The sequence below is a fragment of the Colias croceus genome, chromosome 24 (assembly GCF_905220415.1).
Source record: "Colias croceus chromosome 24, ilColCroc2.1".
Taxonomy (NCBI): domain Eukaryota; kingdom Metazoa; phylum Arthropoda; class Insecta; order Lepidoptera; family Pieridae; genus Colias; species Colias croceus.
This window is the reverse complement of record NC_059560.1, coordinates 6,480,600-6,503,570: the sequence shown is the minus strand read 5'-3', so window position 1 is coordinate 6,503,570 and position 22,971 is coordinate 6,480,600. Positions and strand designations below refer to the sequence as shown.

At 35.0% G+C, this 22,971-nt stretch overlaps 2 protein-coding genes across 2 annotated transcripts in view; both read right to left on the bottom strand.

Annotated features, from left to right (window-relative positions):
- Positions 1–307: 307 nt before the first annotated feature.
- Positions 308–4,785, bottom strand: LOC123702846. Its single transcript, XM_045650668.1, has 2 exons — positions 4,501–4,785; positions 308–3,571 (listed from the first exon to the last, which is right to left on the bottom strand). The coding sequence occupies exons 1-2, from the start codon at positions 4,558–4,560 to the stop codon at positions 1,016–1,018; spliced, it is 2,616 nt and encodes an 871-aa protein (XP_045506624.1). The 5' UTR covers positions 4,561–4,785; the 3' UTR covers positions 308–1,015.
- A 1,209-nt stretch (positions 4,786–5,994) lies between these two features.
- Positions 5,995–22,971, bottom strand: part of LOC123702685 (dedicator of cytokinesis protein 1) — a 55,615-nt gene continuing 38,638 nt past the window's right edge. Inside the window, exons 24-39 of the mRNA XM_045650463.1 lie at positions 22,509–22,800; positions 20,428–20,479; positions 19,885–20,283; positions 18,510–18,758; positions 17,891–18,026; positions 17,301–17,444; positions 16,358–16,459; positions 15,844–16,008; positions 14,755–14,904; positions 14,178–14,284; positions 13,428–13,558; positions 13,127–13,171; positions 12,966–13,017; positions 11,776–11,955; positions 9,859–9,961; positions 5,995–6,470 (exon numbers count right to left, since the gene is read on the bottom strand). Of these exons, the coding sequence (XP_045506419.1) occupies positions 6,211–6,470; positions 9,859–9,961; positions 11,776–11,955; positions 12,966–13,017; positions 13,127–13,171; positions 13,428–13,558; positions 14,178–14,284; positions 14,755–14,904; positions 15,844–16,008; positions 16,358–16,459; positions 17,301–17,444; positions 17,891–18,026; positions 18,510–18,758; positions 19,885–20,283; positions 20,428–20,479; positions 22,509–22,800 (2,567 nt within the window). The 3' untranslated portion in view covers positions 5,995–6,210. The remainder of the gene's footprint in view (positions 6,471–9,858; positions 9,962–11,775; positions 11,956–12,965; positions 13,018–13,126; positions 13,172–13,427; positions 13,559–14,177; positions 14,285–14,754; positions 14,905–15,843; positions 16,009–16,357; positions 16,460–17,300; positions 17,445–17,890; positions 18,027–18,509; positions 18,759–19,884; positions 20,284–20,427; positions 20,480–22,508; positions 22,801–22,971) is intronic.

Genomic DNA, 22,971 nt, shown 5'->3' with positions numbered 1-22,971 from the left:
GATACAATTTTACTGTCCATAATTTTATATTTTGTGGACCTGATTACTTCTCACATTGTGCTTTATCAAACTGAACTCTATCTTTAACTATAAATTATTAAAAAATAAAAAATTAAGTTGTTTAATTTTGCCACAACTGTTATTTATAACGTTACTACACTTAGCTATTTATTTCGGCTATTTATTTAGTTTTCCTACAAGCCAAATCCATTTGGTAGAGTAAAATTTGGTGAAATAAATGCAGTTATTGAATTTATCAAACTCGAAATATTATTAAATGTAAAATTTAGTGACTTTGCACGTTAAATTACTTAGATTTATTTTTTAACTATTATTGGTCTCATTTAAAATAAAAGCTGTATAACGAAATTAATAAAATTTTATTTTGAAAGAAACACAATTCCACTAAAAACATTTCGTTATTAGGCAAGTAAAACACAATAAAATCAAAAAATAATATGACACTAATCAGATACTATGTACATTGAGTACACCAATCAACAACTTCTAATATCAATTTACTTAGAACTAAATAAAAATACCTTCCTAAGAAAACAAAACATAATTTAAAATTCAAAACAATTGAAACTACTGTACCTAATAAATACTTAAATGTTGTTAGGCAAGTAAAACACAACTTAAATAAAACTCATACTTAAAATAATATGACACTTATCAGGAAAACTGAGTACACCAATCAACAACATGTAATATTATCTATTTACTTAGAGCTAAAAATACTTTTTGACAAAATAGAACATAATTTAGAATTCTAAACAATTGAATTGCCTGTACCTAATCAACACTTAAATATTAAGTAAAAAAGACATAAACATACCCATTATTTCAAACACAGCGTATGTATAGTTCAAAATAAACATAATTTATTAAAAAACAACTCGAAAAATCAACATCACGTTAAGTTAACAACACAAAAACCAAAACCCTGTTCTATTTTACGCAGACTGTTAAGTTTTAAAACCATCAATTTGTAGAGTAGGGGGCTAATCTAAGCTTACTCATCGACTTCAGATGAATCAGTGGAGCATGGTGTACCCTGGTCTTCTTTTAAACATGGTAAACTTTCGTACCAGCCGTGAAGCTCTTTCGGAATAATATTTTTCTTACAGAGCTGTAAAAGGTCTTTCTTTTTTAGTTTTGTTATAGGAAGACATTGTTTATATGCCCGGGGAAGATCTTCAGTATTTAAAGTTGGCATTTCAGAGTTTACAGTTCTCCTAGTCAATCTCCCTGGTTTACAAAGAGTATTTAGTAAATTATATGGCCCATCGTAATCATATCTGTATTTAATAAAACCGGGTAATTCCTTTTCAAATCTGAGACATTTTATTTTCAACCAGCACACTTTCTCCCCATTCTCAGCTATAGTTTTGTTTTTAATTATTTTCAAAGCAAGTGCTTTTACATCAATCATGTCTTGGTATGACAATTCAGTTACATTATATGGAGTTGCATTTTTATTTTGTCTTTTTGATCTTGCCCGTAGCATAATTCCCTTCCAATCTATTATAGAATACGTGTCTGTATACTTTTTTTCTTTTTCTATGGCACTATGCATTGAATCTACTTCCATAAAGCTATGACCACTTTCTAGATACTTCTGTTCCAATATTTTGATTGTCTCATGCGTTTGTACTACATACAATAAAAATGCTGCTACGTACTGATTTCGGTTCTGTCCCGAGCACGTGTCGGAGTAAATGGTGACGTGCGTTAAAACCTCGGGGAGTTTCTTTATCCATAAATAAATAGCAGATGCTATTTCAACACTGCCTCTTTTTCCGTTTATTTCCGTCCAGATCATGCAGTGAGCATCGTTCTGTGGTGGTTTAAACTCATAAATAGATAAATTATATAAATTTAATTTTCTGGAATAGTACATCAGACTATCTGCAGTCGATGGAATCTGCAGTAGACTTTGCAAGTCCATGGTGACACATAAATATGATTTATCTTCTTCCGACTTCTTTTTATCCAGATTTTTAGATCTATAAGATGCCTCTTTTCTTTCTATATGTTGAGTATACTCATTTTGAATATTTATATTGGTTTTATCTTTTATATAATTATTACACGTGCTACATTGGTCTTTCTTGGGGTGATAGAACGCTAAATTGTATTCTGTACCAAACACTTTCTTATAAATGTTTAATTTTACAGGCAATTTATTGATTTCTTTCATTTTCTGCACATACAAATCATACATTTTTGATATTGACAAGGTAGGGTCTAAGTATTTCCTGTTTGTTTTTTTTCTACAGTAATGGGAATCAATTACAGGAAAACTTTCAATGTGATTTTTTACCTCTTGTATCTGTTCTTCAGGAGTTTTGTTTGCAGGCGCTCGCCTGCCACGATTATCCAATTTTGAAAATACACCATGATCATCCACGTGTTTTACTGCAGTTTCGATTGGACCAGTAGAAATGCAAAGAGTAGACATAAAAAAGTTCTTGCATACTCGTTCAAATACAGTCTTACCTTTATAGAAACCATATACTCTGCTAGAACTTCTTTGTTTGTCGATCGATACAGATTTTCTTGTAGTCTGCACGGGCTTAATGATTATGCGCCTAAGCAAAAACTCTTTTTGCAGATTATATGATGCTATAGACCAATAGGATTTGCAAATTATCTCACGCTCGATTTGTGTAAACTTTTCTGTGCATTTTTGGCGACAATTTTTGCTGCATTTAGGGTTTTTAGGTGATTTAGCTGCACGAAGCTTTCCAGTTTTACTCTTATATGGCAAACATTTTCGCTTCTTCTCCAGCTCTTTATTTCTTATCCAGTTTTTTTTATTTTTTTTTTTCCATCTGAAGATTTTTTCTTCCTTATTTCCTGTTATATCTATTTCTGAATCTGTTGTTTCAGATTCGATTATCACATTTTGTTCCATGATTCTTCTATCAGTTATGATATTATCTGTTTCATCTTCAGAATCACTCGATAAAATGGGGTTTATACGTTCAACTCTTTTTTTCTTCTTAGCCGTTGTATGATTGATGTTAATTAAAGAACTACGTCTTCGTTTTGTTTTCTTTTCTTCGTCTGTGTCCGGAATCCATGAAGATCCAGAATCAGAAAAAGGTTCTTCATCAGTTGTAAGTGACATTGGTTCGATACCCGAAATGGGACTTGACCCTCTGATAGGCGAACTGCGATCTTTATAGTTGTATAATATTATGTTGTCATCTTCATTTAAATTAATTTTGCTGCTACATAAAGACATGGGACTGACATTTACAGGCATAGGTGCTGATTGGGGTGGGTTCATGTTGTTAGTAATCATTTCGCTAGCCTTTATTGATGCTGGAGCCGATTCACATGTAATAATCTTAAATTCCTCATATTCAGGAAACTTAGGAACATCAGAAACTAACAACTCATCCGGCATTTTTTCTATCGTTATATCAACAGCAAAATTTATGTCGTTGCAAACATTTTTGTTCATTTCGGACGGTGATTTTTGGCATGTTGTAACATTATGTTTTTGTGGGCTGACAATAACGGTACTTTGGTCCTGTTTCTTGATTGTCTTATTTTCGTCCTAAAACAATAAGAAACTTTACTGTAGGTATTTAATTAATAAACAAGTAAAACAATAGCCAATATGCAGTGCAAGAGAGTTTATGCAGTCAAGTTTGTCAAGTCATAGCACACGTTTGGCCATCATGTTCTGGAAGCCTTTATAGTTGGAATTCGCCAACTATGACACTGTTAGATACATTAGGTATCTAGGTTGGTTAGGTCAGTTAATTTACTTATAATGTCAGCCATACAACAAGAGTTAGGTAAGTACGTGAAACGGGATCACCCCTAAGAACTATCTGAACACCCGGTAAACAAAACTGTCTTGCAAAACAAACAAAAAAAAACTTTCTTGCTACAGGTAACTATTTACTAATGTTTTTCTGCTGCAAAATATTTACTAATTGATTTTACTATTTAAAGTAGTTTAACTATAAAAAATGTTTCGGAAATACCTTACAAAAAATAATTTGTGTGACAAGCTAAAAGTAACCTTAGTTCTTCAAATTAAGAGTCAAAATTCAAATGAAAGCAGAAGAGTTATCAACTTCTCCCCCAACTCAAAATGATTGATATTCAAACTCGCGTAACTTAAGAAAAATAAATAAAAACATGTTTCTTGCATGGGAGCCCCCTTTAATTTTTAGTTTATTTTTATTTTGATGATATGTTGTCATAGCGGCAACAGAAATACACATTCTGTGAAAATTTCAGCTTTCTATTTATTACGGTTCACAAGATACAGCCCGCTGTCAGACAGACGGACGGACGGACGGTCAGACAGTGAAGCCTCAGTAATAGGGTTCCGTTAGTTACCCTTCGGGTACGGAACCTAAAAACGTACATAAGTTAATTTCTAATTCCTCGTAATTACGTACCTAATCGTATTGTTTATTATTTCTTAATTTAATTTGCAAAAAAATGTTTTAAATGATTGTAGGTAAATACCTCAGATGAATCTTCTCTCTTCTGGCACATTTTAACCATACATCTTCCTCGCGAATCCATAATTGGTGTCTCTAGCGTCAACGCAATTGAAGGTCACGTATAACACTAAAAAGCGCGAGACGCGAGCGATGCATCAAACCGCACGCGTATCCCCGCGCTCACCCCCTCGCTAGTACTTTGACAATATTTCGCGCCAAATTTTCTTAAAAATTCAATGATAACTTTCTTCAACTACATTTGGTTGTATGGCAATTATAAATAACTCTATTTATAAAGTTTTATTTGCCTAGCATCTTGTAATTTATAATTGTCTAGTTGTAGAAGAAATAGATAACACCAAGTATTTATGAACTAATGTACGTTATATCAGAATTCTGAATAGCAGAATTAAATAAATAGAGTTATTTAGTTTTCCTAGAACTTAGTTAGTATTGTAAAAGAATTTTTAAGTTGAAGAAAAATTCAATAACTCATGTTATTCAATTTATTTCACATTCAACTTATCATTGACCACAGTTGTTGATTTATTTACTGAGTTATTTATTTTTTCTTCTAAAAATTTGTGTTAGTCTGAAGATATTTATTATTCCATCTGTCCGACATAAATGGCTATATTTTTGGAACGGAATAAGATACGAAAATGCCTGTAAGGCTCAAATATGCGGCATATTTTAGGTGTTTTGAAAATAGGGAAAAGTGAAAATGGCTAAAACCGGACTTATTTAATTTTCCAACTACGGGGACGATATATTTTTATCATCCATTTACAAGTGATTACACTACGTTAAACGTTTGACTAAATATTAAGGTATTTTTTAACATGGAAGACCTTTAATAAAATTTTAGTATAAGTAGTAGTCGTAAAACAACAAGAAGATACAAATACTTTTTCAGTTAAAATCTATAGTAGTTTTAACAATATGTAATAAATTATTTATTAAATCTTTGATTATGTTAATTATTAACATAATATGTATATATTCTAACTAGTATTAGTTAGAATATCAAATAGTTTTTATTTTTTACTAAATTGTAAGTGAATATAGAGTCATATACATATAAAACGTTATCAATCGAAAAAGCCTAATTGAACAGAATGCTTTTTCAATAGTTAAATATGGGGATATTTCCTTTATGCAATAAAATGTTCACAGGTCAAATTTTACGTACAAAATTATAAAAATATTTTCAATGTAACTACGTACTTGTATGGGAAATTTATTAAAAAAGAATATCTTGATTTATTTAATCTAACTGTAACATACACATTACAATTACATTAAAATCTACAATATTTAAACAACAAAAAACATAAACATAGGTCAAATAATAATCAAACTGTAACGTTTTACATTTTTCATTTACACTTGTAAAAATTATTACATCGCTTCAAGAAAGGCTGGTTGCAGAGCTTGACCGACCGTCAGTGCGTACCGTCGGTCCTGACGATACGCATTAACAATAATTGTATGACTATGACACTAATGCGCATGACAATACGCGTATGGTCGGTCTAGCTATGAACGGTTTTATGAATTTCCATACATATGACAAGCGCGACTGACGTACGCACTGATGGTCGGTCAAGCTCTGCAACCAGCCTAAGTTGAATTTAATTGTCACGAAAAAACTTTAGATAAAACCTGACATAATAATCTTTAGTTCACATTTACTGTTTCAACCACACAATAAAAATAAATAATAATATAATTAAGCATTTGTCTGATTTCGTTTCTTCGGCGGTGGTGTAGGCGCTTTCTCATTGGCCGGCGGTAGTTCACACGTATTCCTTCTTTTTGATTGGTACAAATACGAATTCCTCGGTGACAGTACTAGATCGTAATTATATCTAGTGGGTAGCGGGTTCGATTCTAGGTTATTATTCTCGCTGTCTAGATCTAGACTTCTGTGCGATTGTTTTACCGGCAGCGGCGGCGGCTCTTCCTCATCTTGGTTTGAGTCAGTGGTTCCTGTATTGTATTGTGACTTTAGTTCTGATTTTTAACGGATTTAAAACGCGTTTTAAATATCGTAGGCAAGATGTAAAATGCGTTTAAAATCCGTTATCAAGTAAGTTATGTCACCTAAATAACGGATTCAAAACACGCATAATATTTAGATGTGTGATATTTTTAATTGAGAAATAAAACGCGTTAAAAATCCCTTTCTGACGTTAGTAGTGATATGTAAGTTGCCCTTTCTTAAGTTAATGGCTTAGTCATCCAAACTTTCAATAAAGTATATCGTTCTTAACGGATTTAAAACGCGATTAAAATCTCGTGTTAGGGCAATATAAAAATTGCGCTTAAAATCCGTTACGAAAGTTAGTAGTAAAGTCACACAAACTCTAAAGTGATGCTTGAACAATGAACATGCTTCTTGCATGAACCTCAAGGGGAATTTAATATTGAACAGAGTTTAGGTAAAAGGTTAAATAAAAATCTCTGCCGTATTCGTAATTAATTTATTTGAGTGCATCAATACCAACTGCATTAACCTTGTTAGTTTATCCAAATACCAAATTCACATTTGGGATCTTAAAGCACCGTACAAATACAATCTATAAAATAAGATATTATATTTAAAAAGGGTTATCACATTTTTAAATTTAAATAATAAAATTATGCATTGACAACCCTCAAACTTCCAGAAAATTCTTCTGCCACGTTCTAGTCTATTTCTAGTATAATTATTCTTGTACGTATTAGTAGACTGTGCTTCAAAATTCCATCTTTTTCTTTTGTTTCCAATAATATGAAATGCATTACATACCAACAATTTACTATAATTACTTAAAATTGGAAAATATTATGATATAGGCACTAAAGGTCCGTTTCTGTCTCAAAAGTTTGCAGATAATATTATAGGGTTTTATATTCTGTTTAAATGTCAAAAAGGAAGTATCCTTTAGGGATTTAATCATTCGATTAATAATACAGGAAGTATCCACATCTGGTGTCTATTTTTTCTAAATTTTAAATTGTAAAATAGTTAGAGTAGTAAACGTTTTAGTTTTATATGGGCATAAAGAAACGAACCCTTACTCCTTAAATAATGTAACATGCGTTTAGTAATAATGCATCGCGAGCGAAGCAATTAAGTTAGTACAGTTATCATGCAGAGTGAAATAAATGAAACTGAGCTATATTATTAATGTATTAAGGTCCATATTATGAAATTGATTTTGTAAGATATATAATATAACAATTAACATTGTTAAATAATATGTAAACTGTTAAATAAATTGTTTTTTTTGACGTTATAGTTAACTACTATTAAGATTTATTTATTTACCAACCCTCGGTTCACATTTTTCGATTCGTTTACAACTTCACAATGTATGAAAATATATAAGTATTTTATGCAATTGTACTATCCCAAAAGAATTGAAAATAAACTATTTTAAAAATAAAAATAAGAAGGGTTATAAATAGTGCGCTGTGAAATTAAAGAAATAACATTCGCTTATACATATTTTCTTGCACATACAAAGATGTTATAATGACATCCAAACAAGAATCAATCTATTGAAATCATTCATACAATAAAGACACCATGCTATCATTCTTTTATTTATATTGTAATTATAATAATATTCATTGGATTTCTATTTAAAAACATATATATTGCTACTTTCTAACTATGGATGGACACAGGTTGTAGATTATACAATTTAGCGCCGATTTTGCAATCCTTGGTTAAAATTTATCCGTCCAATAAAGTATTACACGAACATTTTAAAATGTCACCTGTAAACTGACATATACGGACAATTAGAATACATTTTTGAAATGGTAGTTTAATACGTTATTCGTTGAACAAGTTTTAACCAATGATTGAAAAATCAGCCCTATTTTACGTTTCGTACATACTATGTATTTTGAAATAAGGACATTCATAAAAGAAAGAAACTTTTTAATGTTAGTTTTGTACTAAACTTTATTGATACTATTTCACAGCCTACTTTGTACCTACTACTGCAAGGAAATAACTATTATAAAAAAAATGTCCAAAAATAAACTAAATTAAAACACGCCTTCGTTGCTGACCGTCCGTTTGTAATAGTTGCGCCTTATGTAGATGGCGCTATTTAATATGTAATTAGTAAGTATAATATGTTAAACTTATATACATACATAAACATACCAAAAATATACGATCCATTTAAACCTACATTAATGAACCATAAATGATAAAATAGTAAATACATAATATCATTAAATAAAAACAACCATTCCTAAGCCTAAATAAGTAACAACTTAATAAACCAATATAAATAAATAAACACACACACCACCAAACAAAACATCCTAAAACAACCCATGCACCTAGAAATTAAAGAATAACTGATTTTAAACGCGATTTATTAATTATGAAAATATCCCAACGTGCACACTTCACACCGAACGTTGTACAATGAATAAATCGTGTTTAAATCCGTAAGTCTTTTGGGCCCTCTTCACAATGAGCAGCGTTGGCCCAACAAATGATCGTCGATGTTTCCCGCCATTACGGCGATTATGAATAAACATCTACAATGACGACCAATCATAAACATTTAAGGTGCTTTTTCACCAGATGTGTGCGAGGATGCGTAGCGAGGTTTGTGTTTGTAGGAACCAATCATATCGCTTAATTTTGCGTTTAAAGCGATACTATAAATGAAGAGATATGATTGGTTCTTTACAAACAAATCGCTCGCTACGCATCCTCGCACACATCTGGTGAAAAAGCACCTTAAATGTCTATGATCAACCATCACCGTAGCTGTTTATTCATAATGGCCGTAATGGCGGCAAACATTGAAGACCATTTTCTGGGTGATGTGATCGGCCTACCTATGATCGGCCGTCTTTGTAGGTGTTTATTAATATAATTACTGAATCGGTACCTACTAGGAAAGCGCGTACCATCTTAGACCACATCTTAGCTTCCCATCAGGCGGGATTGTGGTCAAGCGCTTTCCTAACTAGAATAAAAAAAATGTGTGCGTGTACTAGTTTACACACGTAAGAAGTGAAACTTCTTTATGACCTTATTTTTCAAAAAATAATTTACTATATGCAACTTTACAGAAATACGTCGTATCACGCGTGGTAGGGATAAGAAAAAGCTGGCGCGTAACGGATAAATGTTACACTAAATTTTTTTCCAATCCCGATAAAGAAGTTTCACTTCAAAAAAAATCGCCGTAATGGCGGCAAACATCGACGACCATTTGTTGGGCCAACGCTGCCCTATTGCAATTGCTTCTTTTCCCAACGCTGCCCATTATGAAGAGGGCCCATTTAATTTCTAAACGTATACGATAAAACCCATGCATCATTCACGAACGTTGCGAGCCAAGATGGCGGTTACCTAGCGAGTCCCGGTTGGACGGCGGTTCGGATGACGTCACCAGACTCGTCCGCTGCGACAGTCGCCGCTCGACGTCCGCGCGGAGCGGACGCTCCGTCACCAGCTGATTGAGTTATTTTCAACTTAGATTCGATACTTTTGTGTGTATAAACTATATTTTATATGAAGTTTTTTTTAAATAAATTTGTTGAAAAAAATCTGTGTTTTCTTTTAATATAACCCAAACCTTCTTAAAGTTTTTTAAAGATCAGTGTATTATTTTCTATTAAAAATCAAATATGTAAGACGTAACAATAGTTGTAAAAAAGTCTATAAATTTATTCATCGAATGTAGGGGTTTACATAATAATTACTATAAAGTTTTATAATATATGCTATATAATTATATATAAATGTATTTATTATGTTTAATTTCGTCATGGTCAGCTTTCGCAAAAGCCAAATATAAATACATAAACGGATAAAATACGAAATAAGTTTAAAAGGCAATACTAAGCATTAAAATAGTTCAGCATTTTACAGTAGTTGATAATACCGATTTACAAGCTCAAAGCAATTGGCTTCTAAACAATTATTTAGAGAAATATGGTCTATTAAAAATAAGAAGCCACCAAATTCAATATTTGGTCGACTAACTAAAATATGAATTAAAAAAAAGCAGGAAAGAACATGAAAAATACTTGTTTTCTACTAATTATGATGGTAAGAATTAGCATTACCATTTTTACATGAATATAATTCGCTTGAGAGTAAATAACTTTCTTTTAATAAGTGATGTCTGAGTAAATGTTGATTAAATGGACACTAAAGCGAATAAGCTCAAAAGCTTACTTTTACAAGCTGGATGTTATTATTATAATTATGTTGACAATATTGACATTGTATCGAGGCTCATCGAACTAATTTTGTTGTTACTTATAAAATTATTGTTCTAATATTTTTAAGTCAAAGTTAATGCTCTTATAAGCTAAATATTAATTGATAATGAATGTCAAATAATCTCACCTCCTGTCTAACTCGAGATTGTTGTATTGAGGCTCAAGGAACTAAATCTGTTGTTGTTATTTATAAAATTGTTCTAATATTGTTCCCTATTATACCTAAATATTGTTTTTATAAGTAAATATTAGTTACAAATTAAAATCTCACCTCTTGTCTCAACTCTCTGAGCGGCGACACTGTTGTATCGAGGCTCGACGAACTAATACTGTTGTTGTTGAACGCACTAACTATGGCTGTGTTGATTGCGCTGTTGATTGCACTGTTCATATATTTGTCGTTGTTGTTGTTGTATAACCATCTCACCTCTTGTCTCAACTCTCTGAGCTGCGACACTGTTGTATCGAGGCTCGACGAACTAATACTGTTGTTGTTGAACGCACTAACTATGGCTGTGTTGATTGCGCTGTTGATTGCACTGTTCATATATTTGTCGTTGTTGTTGTTGTATAACTATCTCACCTCTTGTCTCAACTCTCTGAGCGGCGACACTGTTGTATCGAGGCTCGACGAACTAATACTGTTGTTGTTGAACGCACTAGCTATGGCTGTGTTGATTGCGCTGTTGATTGCACTGTTCATATATTTGTCGTTGTTGTTGTTGTATAACTATCTCACCTCTTGTCTCAACTCTCTGAGCGGCGACACTGTTGTATCGAGGCTCGACGAACTAATACTGTTGTTGTTGAACGCACTAGCTATGGCTGTGTTGATTGCACTGTTCATATATTTGTCGTTGTTGTTGTTGTATAACTATCTCACCTCTTGTCTCAACTCTCTGAGCGGCGACACTGTTGTATCGAGGCTCGACGAACTAATACTGTTGTTGTTGAACGCACTAGCTATGGCTGTGTTGATTGCGCTGTTGATTGCACTGTTCATATATTTGTCGTTGTTGTTGTTGTATAACTATCTCACCTCTTGTCTCAACTCTCTGAGCGGCGACACTGTTGTATCGAGGCTCGACGAACTAATACTGTTGTTGTTGAACGCACTAGCTATGGCTGTGTTGATTGCGCTGTTGATTGCACTATTGACGCCGTTTGTTGTTGCTGTTGTGTACCATTGGCTTCCGCTCGATTGAATGCTTACTTCGCTCTGGAATATATAAGGTTTTTATTGGATTTTTTTAAAAGAAGATATGAGGGAGTATTGTTTATTCATTTATTTAAAATTGAATACAGGTATATTAAGAGTACTGTTGGGTTACATTAGGAGTACTATAGGCGTTACATTAAGAGTACTGTTGGGTTACATTAGGAGTACTATAGGCGTTACATTAAGAGTACTGTTGGGTTACATTAGGAGTACTATAGGCGTTACATTAAGAGTACTGTTGGGTTTCATTAGGAGTACTATAGGCGTTACATTAAGAGTACTGTTGGGTTACATTAGGAGTACTATAGGCGTTACATTAAGAGTACTGTTGGGTTACATTAGGAGTACTATAGGCGTTACATTAAGAGTACTGTTGGGTTACATTAGGAGTACTATAGGCGTTACATTAAGAGTACTGTTGGGGCTTCCACGCTTCTGTAGCGCATCTCAGATGTATGCCAATTGCCAGACCGACGATTTTTTCGCGATAATGAGGAAAAGGGCAGCATCTATGATGAGGAGAATGCGTGAGAGTTCCAATGGTATTCTGAAGACATTAATTGAGAAAGTAGACGGACCATTCCTTAAGCGGTGGGCAAATTTACATTGTATGCAATAAGTATAATTGGATAATGGATAATTTGAATAATATTTAATGGTTTTAATCTGTGTTTGAATTTAATTTGTATGGAATTTAATTTTATAATCGTATCAATTTCAGGAGCAGCTCGCAACTCATCAAAATTATTTATTTATTTATATATTAATTATTACAACAATGCGATACAGTTCACAGTTATCTAAAGGTATTACGATTGGTAATTTAAAATTTAATATAATTTAAAATTATCCAATAAAGATTTACTTAACGATATACGATACACGGATCAATACTTATGTTTTTATTTTTTTCAGTGTAACAATAAATAGCTGTATGAATTACCATTAGTTGCTGTTGCAAGAAGTGTATTATAGCTTCCTTTTTAAATTGATACAAATATTATGTTTACCTTCCTACTTCTTTTCTTATGCCTCGGTGTAAGAGTTCCACTACTGCTATTTCTGTAAACAATTATTTAAAGTTTGAATACGTTATGGATATTATTATATTGTTCATAATTGTACAACACATTTCAATTTGCTTATCAGTTTATAAGTAATTTTTGCATACCTTGTCCAATTAATAGCTGATATGAATTTCGACTTCGATGGTGTGCTGAAAGAGAAAAATAAATTTCGATTAATATAAATATTTAACTAAAAAAAAACTAAAAAATCGATTTTTTCATAAATATTTGTTTTTTAACTGACAGAGAAGCTTAAGGGAACATATTATCCGGAAATTGTGAAACTGACTACAGGTATAATTTACAACATTTTAGTTCAAAAGTATCCAATCATCTTTTATATTAAAAAAATCGAGGGTACTTGTAAAAAAAAAATCAAACCTAGTCTATAGATATAATACTCACTCAGTCCCCGTAGATATATCAGATATCCTGTTGTTCGTCAAACTGCGTGTCTCTATATCTGTACTGTCACGAGAGTTCACTCGCAATTGAACGTCAGAGGACGCTTCGCTTGTCGCGTCGAATTCTAGCGTCTGGAAATAATTTAAAAGCTGTTAGTATATAGAACTTATGGGTTTATTTATAAAACTAGCTAACCGCCCGCGGCTTCGCCCGCTTTGTCTAAAACTTAATAAATTATATACTAAAACCTTCCTCTTGAATCACTCTATCTATTAATAAAAACCGCATCAAAATCCGTTGCGTAGTTTTAAAGATTTAAGCATACAAAGGGACATAGGGACAGAGAAAGCGACTTTGTTTTATACTATGTAGTGATAGTGATTATGGAACTCACTTCAAGTTAATGAACCGAGAAATAAAAAAAATCTCAATCATAGTAATTATAAACTGCGATTTCGCTTACTTTTCGAAACTCAAAGATGAATTTGTTTTTTTTTAAAGAATACTATCTTATACTAATATGCTGAAATAATTTTCTCAATGTAAAAACGCTTTTACATGGCCCTAGAACAATTAAAATTGACCCAGCATAGTACATTATAAAATTTAAAACAACAGTGCAACTACAGAGTTTTTTGCTGGCTCCTTTGTAGAAATGAGATTCCGAACCGGTGACGATTCAAAATTGCTTCTCAAATAAGTCTAATTGAATAAATAAATGTTTATGTATGTTTCAAAATCACCACTTACCCTCAAACCGAAGCCTTGTTGCACTTTTTGTTGGTGATCGTGGAATCTCTCCACGAGTAACGCGTGCATTTTCTTATCTGGTTCTCTAGATGCGTGTACTTCCAAACCTGTAGAAATATTGTTTTTTTTTTTTATGATAAAGGATCAAGTCAGGTACATACATGCAGTATGTAGTTACGTCAGGATGCTAATTTGCCAATTCTGGCATTTTTTTTATCCGTTAATTAAATAAGAGTTTAAACTTTAACGCCTTAGACATTTAGGATATTATTAAGTACTTCTGTATTCTTTAATCTGTTAGACTCTTTAGCAATACTATAAAATAACTTAAATTTTTGGTTGTACGTGCTAATAAGGCACCTGCTAATTAATTATCCATACTAACTATTTATACAGATTCTTATAAATAAAATTACGTTTTCTTTTGCATAAACGTTGCCGAAAAACACGAAATTGTCAAAAAGTCGAAAATAGTTATAGATTCTTTATTGCACATAATTTTAATTTTATAATACAAGGACATCAGAAGCAATAGGCGGTTTTATATCAAGTTTTCAAGAAATTACTAGACACTTACCCAATTTAAGTAGCGGCAATTGTTCTGCAATGAGATCCTTCAGCCTCTGCAACAGATCCACGTGTTCCGGGTGCCGAGTGGAGTACTGCGGTGTGAAGAACGCACGTTCGTAGTTTATTAGACCGCCTTGAACACGTGGGTCTAGGATACCTGCGTTTTTTGGAAGGTTAGTAATTTTTATTGAACGAAGTAATTTCATGTTTTATGTCATCTATACTAATATTATAAAGCTGGAGAGTTTGTTTGTTTGAAAGCGCTAATCTCAAGAACTGGTCCCATTTAAAAAATTGGTTGTCTGTTAAGTCGGTTTACTGACGATAGTTGAACGTGACAACGATTGTGCTTCTTTGTCGCTCGTTCCGCGCTCTCGCTTGCACTTCAAGCCTTACGGAACGCCTCAGAGCGAGGTAACGCCGCATAAGTCATGTTTTTTCGGGCGTGCAGCCGGCTCTATCGAATTATAAGACGTTGTCACGTCAAAAATTCTTTCGGTGTTAGATAGCCCATTCATCGAAGAAGGCTATAGGCTATATATCCTCACGCTAAGACCTTTCAGAAGCGGAGCCACCGCGGGTGAAACCGCGGGGCGCAGTTAGTGTTTAAGCACTAACTTCTACTAACTAGAGTAACTAACTAGAGTAACTAACTAAATAGAGTAAGTTTTACATTTCATAACTACAGAATCGACTCTCAAACCCAGAAGAACTTTTTAGTTTTTACCTAAGAACAGATATTCATAGCAAAGCATCTTACTACCTATATGCCTTTCAACTATCGATGCGTGTTACTAGAAATGAGATGTCATTCGTAATGTGATGTGATGTAATATGTCACATGTGATAGAATGGCGGATGATTTTTTTATTCAATTAAATTTAGATGCAAGTATTTATGTAATGTAATATATCACTATAAAGTATAAAACAAAGTCGCTTTCCACCATCTGTGAGTGCATGTGATCTTTAAAATTACGTAACAGATTTTGATGGCCATAATTTTTAACTAAAAGAAACTCTTTTACAACCAAAGAATTATAAATATTTATAATCAATACAAAATATACAATTTATAATTAAAATCAAAATCTCACCTTGTAGCCTCATAGTAAGCGGGTGTAGTATCACATTAGGTGATTTTGACTCAAGTATGACCCGTTTCAATTGCCTATTTGTATTGGACATAGTTTCTACGGCCACTTCGAGCGGTGATATTAAATATGTCCGTGAATCTACTACCGGAAACCATCTTAGTATTCCTGAAAAAAAAATTGAAATAAAACATAGGCTTATAATATATCTTATAAATTGCTGGATTTCGTAGCGTTTATTATCTGATAATTTTAAAAGTAAAAAGTAGAAAAGATGGCCATTCCACAGATACGAGTTGACGATACATTTTTAAATGTCTACATTTAAAAATGTATCGTCAACTCGTTACACAAACGTTCGTTCGTTCGTTACCTAAGTTAAACAATCACATCAAAATAAATAAATCCACACAAAAACTAAATTAATCTCTTACTCTATAGCTAACCAATAGCGTACCAGTACAAAAATTCCATTTTTTTTACAGCATTAAACGCATTATAATGCATAATATCTCACCAGGTAAAGGATCACTAATCTCCAGTTCAGTCCTCTCCAACCATCTAGTAGCAAATTCATTAGTTCCCGATACATCATTACTAGAAACGTTTATTGCGTCTTCTGTAAAGGTAATAAAAAGAAAAATAAAATAAGTTGCTTCATTTCTCATTGTAGAACATGCCAAAAACGCATAATGCAATACAATTTTACAAAAAAAAAAATACCTTATAACAATTATTTTCATTCTTAAAAAAAGAGTGTGTGTACTTATGCACACGTGTTAGAAGTTATACTTCTTTGGCGTATGGAAAAAAATACTAGAATATACAACTTGAACATAGTTACATACCACCTAGAACTAACTTCATGCTGTTAAATTTAGGTGTCGGTGTGCGCGCGCATCGTAAAAATTCACTCTTATCATTTTTCTCCATCGCGCCAAAGGCAGTATAACTTCAAAATGTAAGTTAATATTTTTGTCTATTAGCATGTTTTCAAGTAGAAAAATACAAAATAAAGAAGTGGAAACAAAGAGCAATCACGCAGCATATTAAAATTTAAGTTTAAAGTAATATCTACTCTGGGAATTCAGTACAACCTTCTGTTGTTCTTTCTATACAGTTTTACAGAACGATTGCCAAGTAAAATACTAAACACTAGCTGTGCCGCGCGGTTTCACCCGCGTGGCTCCGCTCCTGTCGGTCTTAGCGTGATAATATATACCCTATATTACTCGTGGATAATGAAGCTTTCGAATGGTGAAAGAATTTTTAAAATCGGTCCAGTAGTTTATGAGCCTATTCATTACAATCAAACAAACAAACAAAATTTTACTCTTTATAATATTAGTGTAGATAACAGGGTCAAAGAACAGTCCCCCTATCAGCCCATCACTGAAAGAGTAGAATGAACTCTTTTTTTAAATAATTACTACAACACATTATTAATAGTAAAAACTCACCATTCCTATGTATAGGTCGGGAATAAATAAACTTATTGACGTTATTGTTCTCGTAATACTGCAATATTCGTTCGTCAATCTGTTTGTCAGCGAGGTGTGCCCATTTTTCCGAGATCACTGGCGTTACCGCGTTTATTTGTAAATCTGTTTTTGCGGTTAAGGATATACTTATTTTGAAAATATATTAGATTTTTTGTAGAGTTTTTTGTATATTGTTACTTTATTATACTCTACAAGATGAATGTACAAATTTAAATGGCAAAAATAAGCCAATTTTTAGTTTGAACAAATTGTTTTCCAAAGGTTGCTAAAAATTTGGCGTCTTTTAATATATTTTGAATTACTTTCTATTGAATTGTTTAAACTTTAAAGCAATTTACTTCGCTTACTTGTAGTAAGTACCAAAATAAACATTTACTAAGAGTATTTACATAAATAACCTTTTTCTATTACAATATTACATATGAATCTACATTTCTTCGCATGCTCTTAGCATCATGTCCTCAAAAATAGAATTTAAAATTTAAAACAAGGAAAACAAATCTCTATCTGTTTATTGTTAAAATATATTTTCTAGTTGAAAAGGATACATTGTCCATCTGACTCCGTGATGTCCTCTCCCGGCTCGTCCAATTTTAATAAAACTTCAGCCTCCGGCCATTCATCCAACATTCTCTCTTTGAAATTGTGTAACATGTCACACTCGTTACCTCGATATACGAAACCCTGTTAAATTATAATAAGTTATTAAAACTTTAAAAGAATAGAAAAAAAAATCGATCACTGGGCGGGATTCGAACCCGCGTCTTTTGCCTATTCGATTATCAAATGTTATCAAACAAATGTAACTTAATGACAGAAGAGTATCAAACGGTTTTCCAGGAAATTTTCGCTTTAAAAATATAGGACACAACAATTAGAAGTGGTATATTATTCGAACTACAGAGACAGTGGCAAATGCAATAAAAAATGTGTAAAAACTTAAGAATTTTATGAAAAATTGTTGGAAAGTAAATTAAAAGATTTAAATCTTCTTTAAAAATTTTCTTTTCTATATAAATTTGATATAATGGTCTATTTACTTATTTAATAATGTGTATCCCATCCTAACATATTAAGATAAGTCAAAAAGAGAATAATAAACAAATACCCTATCTTTACGATATTTATTATTTACTTTAGAATGCACAAAAAAAGTACGCTAATTACCTTAGAATTTAACAGATGCGGCGGGAACCCTTTACCCAAATACCGGACCCTAAAGTACGAATTCGGCAACCTAGTCTGGTGCAATGTAGCTCTATACAGCGACGCCAAAGACTCGTGTAAATCCGCTAGTGCTGTATAATCTAATGCTGTTTGTTCGTGAACTTGGACCAATTCCTTGACCACTTCGACCGCGGCTTCCCATTGCCGCCCGGACTCTAAGAGACGCGCCATTTCTTCGTAGAGGTATATCTGTGAATGGAAGATGTCTATTAATCTTAAAAGTACTCGATCGATTTCGGTAGATAAAAATTCTGTTTGATCTCTGTTCCATTAGAAGACCAGTTACCCAGTTATATAGCGTATTTGTGGTTTAATATTGTAATTTCATGTACCGTACATGCAGTGCGTAATTAAAAATGAACATACAAATACGCACGCCGTGTTTGTATGCGTGAGTAGCATACAATAGGCATGACGACAGTATCAATAAATGATCGAATCAGTGTTTTTAAGGGAAAATGTATAATAAATAAATAAAAAATAGAGACATTTAAAACATTAAGATTAATGAGATTATCAATAAAATAAAACATTGAAATATGTTGTGAATACGCATTTTTATTTATTTTCTATTGTTTCACGTATGCTTTATCGACTCAACAGAAATATAATTGTAAATTCGCGAATACGTGGTTTGGATTTCTCCGCGCGAGCTTTATACAATCATTTCTTATTATTTTCTCGGTTGGAACAATTACTAACACTTTTTATGGCAATTTTTTATGTGGATTCACACTGCAATACTGCACATCACTTATAAACTTTGAAATGCGTTTCTATAACACATATTAATTAAATAATTTGTTCAGTCTCTTCCATCAGCGTACAGATAATGACGTATTTACTATACAGTGACGTCACGCTGACGCCATGACACCTGCGAGCTATTTTGGCACAGTTAATAAATATTTTTTGAAAAATGGCTTTTATCTTCGTTAAATTTAAGTATATTAGTGAAATAAAAGGTTTTTCTTGTATGGTAAACATATACACATATTATGGAAGAGGATTTCAAAATCTTTCGTCATGCCTATAGTTTATGTTTGGAGTTGTGTGCGCGCGTGCGTGTTTCTGCGTATGCGTAAATATAACGGAACACTCGTTCGTGAATTTTTGTGGGTATGTGTGTTTCGCGCGCGGTTTATACGTACGGATGTGTGTGTGTTTATAGTATGTATGTGTGTATGTATGTGCGCACCTTGAGCGCCAGGTGCGTGTGGTGTCGCGATGTGCAGTCTATGTGCGCGCGTACGTGTGTGTTGTTTGTTCTGTATGCGTGTTACATTAGCGTGTATGTGTGTATGTGTGTGCGCACCTTGAGCGCCAGGTGCGTGTGGTGTCGCTGCGCGGGGTGCTGCAGGCGCGGCGGCAGCGGGCTGTGCGCCCACTGCAGCAGCTTGCCGTGCAGCCGCAGCGTCAGCCCCGCCTGCTCGGTGTATGTGTGTATGTGTGTGCGCACCTTGAGCGCCAGGTGCGTGTGGTGTCGCTGCGCGGGGTGCTGCAGGCGCGGCGGCAGCGGGCTGTGCGCCCACTGCAGCAGCTTGCCGTGCAGCCGCAGCGTCAGCCCCGCCTGCTCGGTGTATGTGTGTATGTGTGTGCGCACCTTGAGCGCCAGGTGCGTGTGGTGTCGCTGCGCGGGGTGCTGCAGGCGCGGCGGCAGCGGGCTGTGCGCCCACTGCAGCAGCTTGCCGTGCAGCCGCAGCGTCAGCCCCGCCTGCTCGGTGTATGTGTGTATGTGTGTGCGCACCTTGAGCGCCAGGTGCGTGTGGTGTCGCTGCGCGGGGTGCTGCAGGCGCGGCGGCAGCGGGCTGTGCGCCCACTGCAGCAGCTTGCCGTGCAGCCGCAGCGTCAGCCCCGCCTCCGCGCACTGCCCCGCCGCTCGGTGCATCGCGCACAGACGGTGCACGTAGCTGCAACACATACGTCATCATTGTTTGAAGTTATACTTCTTTTGGTGCGATGGAGAATGATGAGAGTGATTTTTTACGATGCGCGCGCACACCGACACCTTAATTTAACAGCATGAAGTTAGTTCTAGGTGGTATGAAAATTGATAACTATGTTCAAGTTGTATCATCATCATCATCAGCCCATATACGTTCCCACTGCTGGGACACGGGCCTCCTATGAGGGTACAGGCCATAATCCACCACGCTGGCCAAGTGCGGGTTGGCGGATGACACATGTCGTCGAACTTTTTTAATTCTTCGACATGTCGGTTTCCTCACGATGTTTTCCTTCACCGTTCGAGCAGTGGTAATGTTACAACATGCGCAGATAAATTGAAAAAAATCAATTTATTTCCTGCGCGCTCGCCTGGTCTCGAACCACGGACTTATCGATTCGAAGTCCGAGGTCTCACCACTGAGCCACCACTGCTCTTAGTTCAAGTTGTATATTCTAGTATTTTTTCCATACGCTAAAGTAGTATAACTTCTAACGCGTGTACATAAGTACACACACTCTTTTTTTGTTTATTTTAAGCTATTGCATAGCTTCTATCGCGGGCCTTGAACACGGGGACCGAATCGAGAAATTCCGTTACGAAAAAACCTCACGCTCCCTACTCCGACAGGCGGAGGTATGGCTTGAAGACATAGCATACACCTTCATCAGCATCAGCCGCCGCTACTAGTTACCCCAGCATTTCTTAAGCTAGAACAGTTGGCACATAGAGCTCCGCAAATAGAGACGAAGTGAGTAAATAGAGCAGAATAGTCCCTCTACTTACCGTATATACATGTGCGGGCGCTCTATCTGTTCATAGAACTTCAAGACACTCGTGATAAGGTACATTCTATGCGAAGTGGGCGCGGCTCTATACTGCAATAGAGCGTCCAATTGCCTAACAATTGGCACTACTAGAGTTGCCCCAGCATTTCTTAAGCTAGAACAGTTGGCACATAGAGCTCCGCAAATAGAGACGGAGTGAGTAAATAGAGCAGAATAGTCCCTCTACTTACCGTATATACATGTGCGGGCGCTCTATCTGTTCATAGAACTTTAGCACACTCGTAATAAGGAACATTCTGTGCGAAGTGGGCACAGCTCTATACTGCAGTAGAGCGTCCAATTGCCTTACAATTGGCACTACTAGTGTTGCCCCAGCATTACGTAGACTCGGACAGTTGGCACATAGAGCTCCGCAAATAGAGACGAAGTGAGTAAATAGAGCAGAATAGTCCCTCTACTTACCGTATATACATATGCGGGCGCTCTATCTGTTCATAGAACTTCAACACACTCGTGATAAGGTACATTCTATGCGAAGTTGGCGCAGCTCTATACTGCAATAGAGCGTCCAATTGCCTAACAATTGGCACTACTAGAGTTGCCCCAGCATTTCTTAAGCTAGAACAGTTGGCACATAGAGCTCCGCAAATAGAGACGGAGTGAGTAAATAGAGCAGTATAGTTCCACCACTTACCGTATATACATGTGCGGGCGCTCTATCTGTTCATAGAACTTCAACACACTCGTGATAAGGTACATTCTATGCGAAGTGGGCGCAGCTCTATATTTCAGTAGAGCGTCCAATTGCCTCGCAACCGCCGCTACTAAAGTTGCCCCAGCATTACGTAGACTCGGACAGTTGGCACATAGAGCTCCCCAAATAGAGACGAAGTGAATAGATAGAGCGGAATAGTCACCAGAATACTTACCTCTACTTAGTGAGTAAATAGAGCATAATATTGCCTCCCACTTACCGTATATACATGTGCGGGCGCTCTATCTGTTCATAGAACTTCAACACACTCGTAATCAAGTACATTCTGTGCGAAGTGGGCGCGGCTCTATACTGCAATAGAGCGTCCAATTGCCTAACAATTGGCACTACTAGAGTTGCCCCAGCATTTCTTAAGCTAGAACAGTTGGCACATAGAGCTCCGCAAATAGAGACGGAGTGAGTAAATAGAGCAGTATAGTTCCACCACTTACCGTATATACATGTGCGGGCGCTCTATCTGTTCATAGAACTTTAGCACACTCGTGATAAGATACATTCTGTGCGAAGTGGGCGCAGCTCTATACTGCAATAGAGCGTCCAATTGCCTCGCAGCCGCCGCTACTAGAGTTGCCCCAGCATTTCTTAGACTCGGACAGTTGGCACATAGAGCTCCGCATATAGAGACGAAACGAGCTCGCCACGCGGCATCGCCTCTACCGGCTTCGGCTAGCACGTCTAGCTTGTCGATTAGTTCGTTCTCGAATGTACGTAGATTGCCTTCACCTGGAAGAAATATTTACATAAAATTACTTAGTCAAAAAATAAAATATATTTATTTGCTCGTATATGGTCATTTAAGGGTGTTATAAAACATTATTTCTCACATATACTGCCATTTTAAATAGCGTGCAAATTTTTTTTACAAATTAAATCATCATTAATACAATATTTAAA